Here is a 9,402-nt window from a genome sequence, read left to right as displayed (position 1 = left end):
GAAGTGCATGGTCCACTTCCGGATAAAGAAAGCTTGAACTCTGAACCCGGTTGCGATTGTTCTTTCCTTTCCTGTTTCGGCTTTAGAAGAGACACATTGAGGTAAGATATCGCAGAATTTAAATCCAAAGTAATCCTATTTCACTCTATGTATATAGCGCCCTTTGTACTTTTAATTGATACACTGAGCTTTGATATGTATGTAAAATGTGCTATTTGTCTGAAATTGGCTATAGAAGTTTGGATTAGACCGCATTAGTGTCGACTGGAAGCAGCGGTTTCCATAATTGGAAGGCCTGAATTTCGCTTACTGGATGGAGCACATTGAGTGGGTTTTGTGATTTGCCATGTTAACTATATTGTCTTCCCCCTTGTGCATTTTTGCTGCTGTGAATTCCTATTCCTTTAAAATTATATCGAAGGGACATGTTGAGTGTAACGTTAGCTAGTTAGGTTGATGTCGTGGTTATTCAGTGCTAACGTTACAGTTGTTGGCTAACGATGGGGTACTGCAGTTTTTAGTCTTGACATTGCTGTGACAATCACACATGGATTATTTTTGTATTGAAATTGTGTCGTGTTGTACAATCTGATATAACGTTAGCTAACTAGTCTAGCTACTTGCTGTGGTGCCATGTGATTTTTGTATCAAACGTTGTTTTTTTTAGCTAGCTTACGTTAGTTGGTTATTGGTCAGTTGCGATAAGTTAGTTAATGGTGGTCCATATGATACACAGTGATTCACTTAACTAGTTAGCAATGGTACTCACTCCACCTGGTCCCAATTTGGGGCACTTGAATGGATGCTAATGCCAGACTTGTCTGACGCCATCAATGATGACCAATGTCTATTTTGCAGCTATGGCACCTCGTAAGGGTAAGGAAAAGAAGGAAGAGCAGGTCATTGCCCTGGGACCCCAGGTTGCCGAAGGCGAGAATGTTTTTGGAGTCTGCCACATCTTTGCATCCTTCAATGATACCTTCGTTCATGTCACTGATCTTTCGGGCAAGTAAGTACTGGATACAATGGAACAGTGATGTTTTTGGGTTAAACTAATGCGTGTAAAAGGTGCATGCATCTCACTGCTATCCATCAATAGCAATCAGTCGTATGATCATATTGTGAGAGCAAATGCCTTGTCTGAATTGGTTTCAAATGTGTTGTCCCCTCCAGGGAAACTATCTGCCGTGTGACTGGTGGTATGAAGGTGAAGGCCGACAGAGACGAGTCCTCCCCCTACGCCGCCATGTTGGCCGCCCAGGACGTCGCCCAGAGGTGCAAGGAGCTGGGAATCACTGCCCTGCACATCAAGTTGAGGGCTACTGGCGGCAACAGGTAAGGAACCCCCCTCACTGATCTGAAGCACAATCTGGTGTTTTTCCATCAGACCTTGTCTTTGGTACATCCACAGTGCATGATGCAGCTAAATTGTTCTGGTACATTGTCCTTTGACTACTCTTGTTGCATCTGTAAATATACCATGCAATTAAAGGACCACTATTACAATGTAATTTCTTGTCCTAGAGAGGAAATGCTGGTGTGGGAAGTTCCTGTGGAGTTGATAAACATCACAAATAGGTCACTGACAGCTCAGTGTAGCTAGCTAGCATGCTAACCTTATATAGTTAGATGTCTATGTACAGTATCTTGCTAATGTTATCGTTGTAGCAGTTTATTTTTTTACTACATCATAATCAAAAGATTAGCCAAGCTGGCTCTATGGCTGGAGATGGATTTGCAGTAAGCATTGATTTAGGGAAAACTTCGCCACAGATGGAAACCGCTGGCCTATCTTTTACTTTTAATTTATTCACTTTTATATAACCAGGGGAAACCATTAAGTTCAGGGTCTTATTTCCAATGTGAGCAACAATTCAAGCATTTTCACCACAACATTAGTTACTTTCAATGTATACAATCAATCAAAACATTTATTTTATCAGAGCCCTAAATTCACCTTTTGGGACCAAAGACTAAAGTTGTTGGGACCTGTAGGTCATTACAGGACTGAGGGGCATAGTAACTGAAAGTAGTCTTCCCTAACTGAGGAGACCTGCGGAACCTCTAGAACCAACCAGTCTTGAGTGTTATATGAACTGGATTTCCAATTTAGAAGTGCGGTAGTATGGGAGTTTCTGGAGAAGTGCTTTTATATACAAATAAATGCCACTGTTGGGCCCTTCCGGTAGTCAGAATACCAGCCAACAGAACTATGAGAAGGGCATAAAATTACATTTTTGGGCCACCAGCCACTGGCAGGTAAATAAAAATAAATCTACCAGCCACTCAGTTTTTTTTACCAGCCCAAATATTTCTCCCCCTGCTGAAATTACACCAACAACACACACACAAAGATAAGCATGCTTTGTAATGTTTCTAAAACAATACATGTATTACTGGTAAGAAGTAATGTGGCATATTGTTTAATTTCATTTTGTGACCTGAGTCTTTTAACCACTATCACAGATGAGACAAATATTCACCTGTCCCTTTTAGGGCTTGGAGTTACCGCGACTCTAGTCATGTTTGTACCTGTGAGATTGAGTCCGACTGTAAGTCGCTCTGGATAAGAGCGTCTGCTAAATGACCAATTATTTATTTATTTATTTAGTAGAAGCTTTGTCTTCTCTTCCCTTGCAGTTGAAACTCAAACCTAGAAAAACAACCAAGCTTTTGAACAAAACAATGTAAATAGCCAAGAAACACAAGTACAAAGTCTCACTTCAGTAGACTTTTGTTTCAAGTAAAGAGACCAACTATTCCACCTCGTGTTGCAGCACGAGGTGGAATAGGCTATATAGATTCGTAGCTCTTTGATTTTGTGCAATTAATTTACCAGCTATGAAACAAAACCGGAAATACAAACAGCTACTGAAGCATTACTTTTACTATAAATGTGATCATACTTGACTATTTCTATTCACAAATGCGAGTGAAATGCTCACATTGTGGAGCCCTGACCACCGCCAACATGGCTTGTGAGATAGACATCTTACCTGCCAATGCCAAAATCTACCCGCGGGTGTTGGCGGGCCCTGTATATGAGACAATGATGTGTATGGAAATAATCACCAGGGAATAACCGCTATTGTCTTTGTTCATGATCATGCACGCTGCAAATGACATGTAACTTTTGCATTATCTGGATGGTTTCTAGCTAACGTTACACCTATCAAAGCACTGTAGTGAAGCGAAACTTCAGTGGTGAAAACATTCATCTTGGAGGAGCTAAATGCCATATCGCACAATTATACCATTTTATAAAATTGTCAGATACAGTGCATTTGGAAAGTATTCACACCCCTTGACTTTTTCCACATTTTGTTACGTTACAGCCTTATTCTAAAATGGTTACAATTGTTTTTTTCCCCTCATCAATCTACACACAATACCCCATAATGACGAAGAAAATATATATTTTTAGAAATGTTTGCTAATTTAGTTAAGTATTCAGACCCTTTGCTCAGTACTTTGTTAAAGCACCTTTGGTAGCGATTACAGCCTTGTCCCGAAACCACTCCTGCGTTGTCTTGGCAGTGTGCTTAGGGTCATTGTCCTGTTGGAAGGTGAACCTTCGCCCCAGTCTGAGGTCCTGAGCACTCTGTAGCAGGTTTTCATCAAGGATCTCTCTGTACTTTGCTTTGCTCCGTTCATCTTTGCCTTGATCCTGACTAGTCTCCCAGTCCCTGCCGCTGAAAAACATCAGCGCAGCATGATGCTGCCACCACCATGCTTCACCGTAGGGAGGGTGCCAGGTTTCTTCCAGACATGATGCTTGGCATTCAGCCCAAAGAGTTCACTGTTGGTTTTATCAGACCAGAGAATCTTGTTTCTCATGGTCTGAGAGTCTTTAGGTGCCTTTTGGCAAACTCCAAGCGGGCTGTCATGTGCCTTTTACTGAGGAGTGGCTTCCATCTGGCCACTCTACCACAAAGGCCTGATTGGTGGAGTGCTGCAGAGATGGTTGTCCTTCTGGAAGGTTCTCCCATCTCCACAGAGGAACTCTGGAGCTCTGTCAGTGACCATCGGGTTCTTGGTCACCTCCCTGACTCAAAGCCCTTCTCCCTCGATTGCTCAGTTTGGCCGGGTGGCCAGCTCTAGGAAGAGTCTTGGTGGTTCCAAACGTCTTGCATTATCTTGGACCTTCAAGGCTGCAGAATTTTGGGTACCCTTCCCCAGACCTGTTCCTCGACCCAATCCTGTCTTGGAGTTCTACGGACAATTCCTTCGACCTCATGGCCTCGTTTTTGCTCTGACGTGCACTGTCAACTGTGGGACCTTTTTATATAGACAGGTGTGTGCCTTCCCAAATCATGTCCAATCAATTGAATTTACCACAGGTGGACTGCAATCAAGTTGTAGAAACGTCTCAAGGATGATCAATGGAAACAGGATAAACCTGAGCTCAATTTCGAGTCTCATAGTAAAGGGTCTGAATACTTATGTAAAATTATGTTTTTTTATTTTTAATACATTTGCAAAATTGTATAGAAACCGGTTCGCTTTGTCATAGAGTATTGAGGAATTTATTTAATCAATTTTAGAGTAAGGCTGTAACGTAACAAAATGTTGAGAATTGGTCTGAATACTTCCTGACTGCACTGTATATATTTTGAATACAGACAAGCTAAAAAAATATAAAAGCATTTGCAAATTATCCATGGATTATGATAATTTTCTGGAGGAAATTTGCTCCATTGCTCATGTAGCCAAGTGGACACGAGGCTGTTTGGCTCATCTCAGTTGCGTAGAGGAATCACCTTGCAGCTGTTTCTGATGAATAAACAATGCCATGCTGGTGGGTGGTCCCATTCAAATAAAACCCATCCCTGAAACGTAACGTAGGCTGAAAAGAATTTGTATATCCATAGGAAGACAACGCATTCACACGGATTTGTGCTAATTGGGCAGTTTGGATTTGTCACTTCAAGCCCAGATATATCATACTTTGACTAAAGCTATGACTTGACTTAAATCGTTGTGCAACACTATTCTTTCAGCTCGAAAAAGTGGATTTCTACTGGTGTGGGCGTTTTTAAGTGCAGTCTATTTTGGCTGGGTTTATCTATAATGGACTATGTATTAGTCTTGTGTACAACATTACTCAGTGTGAACATTTGCCTTTCAGAACCAAGACCCCTGGACCAGGAGCACAGTCTGCTCTCCGTGCCCTGGCTCGTTCTGGCATGAAAATTGGACGCATCGGTAAGCTTTCGCTCAGTTACCCTGTCAGGAGAATCTGTAATAAGCAAGCTACTGCTGTTTATTTTTTCTCACCCCCCGCCTTAGACCAATCGATGGTCCACTTGTTAGTAGGGCTGGGCGATATATCGAATTCATTCAAATTTGTTTTAGCGCGATGTTCCTAATGCCTGTCGCAAGAATCGGGGTTTTTATTTTTACGTTTTAATAAGCGTTTGTCTTTTTGGTCTCATCTCCTTCGCTCCTTCTGTACTTGTGTGCACTGTGCATCTTCCCACTTGCACAGACATACAGCCCTTCCCACTGCCACTCACAAGATCACTTTTCCCTCTATGACAACAAGCAGTTTGAACTCGCTATTTTCGTTTAAGATTTGGTCAAACAGAATCTGTTTTAATGTTCAAACAGTTGGGAGACGGACAGGAGGGTGTATTCATTAGTTCTACCTTGTTAGCAAGCAGATAGATCCACTTATGCTAGAGTAAAAAGATTAGCTGGCTACTCACTAGCATGTGGGCTTGTGCTTGATTGTTTGAGACCTGTGTTTAATTTTCTATAATGGCTGCTACTAGAAGATGGTCATCATTAGTGTATGTGCATAGTTCTGGTTATATTTGTAACAAAGGGCCTTTTCGTAGACCAGACTTGAAAGCCAGATCAGTGAATATTGCAAAAAAGCAGGGTAAACTTTCTTTAAATAAAATATTTACATTATTAGTGGGTCTTGTGGTTGGGGATGACTTATATTTAGCCTAGGTATAACTTTACACGCCCTGGATTAGATTATTCCTGACTGTTTGAAATGCAGTGTATCAACCTTTTTAATTGTGCAGCAAAGCTTATTTAGAGAACATAAAAATATCTACAGTAGATGTGTATTGTGAATCCCCCATAAGTGTGTATATAAAAAATAAAGATTTTTAAGCCATATCGCCCAGCCCTAATTGTTAGTTATAGCACTGCCATGGATGATTCAACTAATCAAGGTGAGGGTTGGGAAACACTACCATGTGTCTGCGTGTATCATGAATGAAGGGTTACATCTACATTGATGTTTTCCAGAGGATTAACATGTTTCAGTTGGGAAATGATTTTTCTGCTAGTCTTAGAATACTCTGTTAAAAAAATATATACTGTTCTGTTAGCCTGTTTTGTTTAAGCCTCCTGAACAGTGTAATTTACATGCATACCATAAAACTTCAATTATGAGCCTTGCCGTTTTATTTGCTTAAATCGCTGGACACAACAGGCACTTATTAGCGACTGGGGTCAATTGGAGCAAGTCGTCAATTTCCTACTTACAGCTTTTGCTCATTTGCCTAGTTAATTATTTAATTCCAGCATTCACTTATAGCATTTTAATAATTTTCTTAATTTCCTGCACTTATCATTTATACACTGTCACGTTTTTTTTTCTTAGTACGCCTCTATTTCTATTGTCCTCTATCCTTTTCTGCAATTCTTACTTTCAGTCATTACTTGGTTTGTACAGTCGTGGTCAAACGTTTTGAGAATGACACAAGTATTGGTCTTCACAAAGTTTGCTGCTTCAGTGTTTTTAGATATTTTTGTCAGATGTTACTATGGTATACTGAAGTATAATTACAAGCATTCCATAAGTGCACCCTTCTTTTTCAAGTCCTCTGCAATCTGCCCTGGCATGCTGTCAATTAACTTCTGGGCCACATCCTGACTGATGGCAGCCCATTCTTACATAATCAATGCTTAGAGTTTGTCAGAATTTGTGGGTTTCTGTTTGTCCACCCGCCTCTTGAGGATTGACCACAAGTTCTCAATGGGATTAAGGTCTGGGGAGTTTCCTGGCCATGGACCCAAAATTTCTATGTTTTGTTCCCCGAGCCACTTAGTTATCACTTTTGCCTTATGGCAAGGTGCTCCATCATGCTGGAAAAGGCATTGTTCGTCACCAAACTGTTCTTGGATGGTTGGGAGAAGTTGCTCTCGGAGGATGTTGTTGGTTTCATTCTTTATTCATGGCTGTGTTCTTAGGCAAAATTGTGAGTGAGCCCACTCCCTTGGCTGAGAAGCAACCCCACATATGAATGGTCTCAGGATGCTTTACTGTTGGCATGAGACAGGACTGATGGTGGCGCTCACCTTGTCTTCTCCGGACAAGCTTTTTTTCCAGATGCCCCAAACAATCGTAAAGGGGATTCATCAGAGAAAATGACTTTACCCCAGTCCTCAGCAGTCCAATCCCTGTACCTTTTGCAGAATATCAGTCTGTCCCTGATGTTTTTCCTGGGGAGTAGTGGCTTCCTCGCTGCCCTTTACACCATGCCATCCTCCAAAAGTCTTCGCCTCACTGTGCGTGCAGATGCACTCAAACCTGCCTGCTGCCATTCCTGAGCAAGCTCTGCACTGGTGGTGCCCCGATCCCGCAGCTGAATCAACTTTAGGAGACGGTCCTGGCGCTTGCTGGACTTTCTTGGGCGCCTTGAAGCCTTCTTCACAACAATTGAATCTCTCTCCTTGAAGTTCTTGATGATCCGATAAATGGTTGATTTAGGTGCAATCTTACTAACAGCAATATCCTTACCTGTGAAGCCCTTTTTGTGCAAAGCAATGATAATGGCACGTGTTTCCTTGCAGGTAACCATGGTTAACAGAGGAAGAACAATGATTACAAGCACCACCCTCCTTTTAAAGCTTCCAGTTTGTTATTCTCACTCAATCAGCATGACAGAGTGATCTCTAGCCTTGTCCTCGTCAACACTCACCTGTGTTAACGAGAGAATCACTGACATGATGTCAGCTGGTCCTTTTGTGGCAGGGCTGAAATCCAGTGGAAATGTTTTTTGGGGGATTACGTTCATTTTGATGGCAAGAGGGACTTTGCAATTCATCTAATCACTCTTCATATCATTCTGGAGTATATGCAAATTGCCTTCACAAAAACTGTGGCAGCAGACTTTGAAAATTAATATTTGTGTCATTAACTTTTGACCACGACTGTACTCCCGAAGTTGACTGTTTGTGATTGCCATTTAGCAAGCAGTATTCAGCTGTTAGCAGCCAATGGCTAGCAGTTTCTTACTGCCGATAAAAACGGATGATTGCCGTCTTTTGAGTCATTACTGAATTATGTAATGTAACATCAAACATTAAACCTTGTAAACAATTCATGGTAACCTCGTAAACCATAGATTTAGACTGGGCATTTGTTTAAAATAAGCTTTTTATTTGCTGAAATGTGTGCCACTGCCCAGCTAAGGGACAGGCAGCTATGAGACTGTTTAATTTAAGTTTTACGGTACTCTGGCATGTTTTTGTCACAACAATGTGTTTTTTACATTTGAGTCATTTAGCAGATGCTCTTATTCAGAGCAGCTTACAGTTAGCGAGTCGCTTTGGATGAGAGAGACATATCAGCCAAGTGTATGAATCTGTTAAATGCCCTTCAGACAATATTCATTAAACATGTAAAAATGAGGATGATGATGAATAAAGGATTGTTACTGTTTATCATGTGAAGCACACTAACGCTTGCTCTCTTCTTACAGAGGATGTCACCCCTATTCCATCAGACAGCACCCGCAGAAAGGGAGGTCGTCGTGGGCGTCGTCTGTAATGTGCTTATTTTGAGTTTTTCACTCAATAAAAGGTTAATTCCAACCTCTGCTTTTGTCTGGTTCTTCAGTAGTTTCTCAATTTGTTCCAAGTCTGTCTAGGGAAAATATCCTGTTTACTCCAAATGAATGTTCTTATACGTAAAGCAAATTGTTTAAATTATTTAGTGAAACAAGTCTGCCTGGCTTAAGACTTGTGATGCAAAGTTGTATGCAGCGAAAAGAGTGGCTTTATCAAACGGTGCAATTGATTTACACTGAACAAAAATATAAACGCAACATGTAAAGTCTTGGTTTCATGAGCTGAAATAAAAGACCCCAAAAATGTTCCATATGCACAAAGGTGTTAACATCCCTGTAAGTGAGCATTTCTCCTTTGCCAAGATAATCCAGCCACCTGACAAGTGTGGCATATCAAGAAGCTGATTAAACGGCATGATCATAACAGGTGCACCTTATGTTGGGGACAAAAGGCCACTCTAAAATGTTTTGACACACAACACAATGCCACAAATGACTCAAGTTTTGATAGTGTGTGCAATTGGCATTTCTGATTGCAGGATTGTCAACCAGAGCGGTTGCCAGATAATTTAATGTTCATTTCTCTACC

The 9,402-nt window shown here is 41.1% G+C and overlaps 1 protein-coding gene across 1 annotated transcript; it reads left to right on the top strand.

Annotated features, from left to right (window-relative positions):
* LOC121579660 (40S ribosomal protein S14) lies at positions 1–8,838 on the top strand. The gene is made up of 5 exons (XM_041894447.1): positions 1–101; positions 859–1,009; positions 1,174–1,335; positions 5,129–5,205; positions 8,727–8,838. Exons 2-5 carry the CDS (start codon positions 861–863, stop codon positions 8,792–8,794), a joined length of 456 nt encoding a protein of 151 aa, XP_041750381.1. The 5' UTR covers positions 1–101; positions 859–860; the 3' UTR covers positions 8,795–8,838.
* Positions 8,839–9,402: the final 564 nt, after the last annotated feature.

Source organism: Coregonus clupeaformis, chromosome 13 (genome assembly GCF_020615455.1).
Source record: "Coregonus clupeaformis isolate EN_2021a chromosome 13, ASM2061545v1, whole genome shotgun sequence".
NCBI classification, from domain to species: Eukaryota; Metazoa; Chordata; class Actinopteri; order Salmoniformes; family Salmonidae; genus Coregonus; species Coregonus clupeaformis.
The sequence above is the reverse complement of the archived record's forward strand: the minus strand, read 5'-3'. Positions and strand labels throughout refer to the sequence as shown.

What these genes read in the sequence shown, in the direction of transcription:
- LOC121579660 (XM_041894447.1), top strand. Translation starts at nt 861, where the DNA reads ATGGCACCTCGTAAGGGTAAGGAAAAGAAGGAAGAGCAGGTCATTGCC. An exon ending in GTCACTGATCTTTCGGGCAA is followed by an intron (nt 1,010 to 1,173) that starts GTAAGTACTGGA and finishes TGTCCCCTCCAG; the next exon opens with GGAAACTATCTGCCGTGTGA. An exon ending in CATGAAAATTGGACGCATCG is followed by an intron (nt 5,206 to 8,726) that starts GTAAGCTTTCGC and finishes CTCTTCTTACAG; the next exon opens with AGGATGTCACCCCTATTCCA.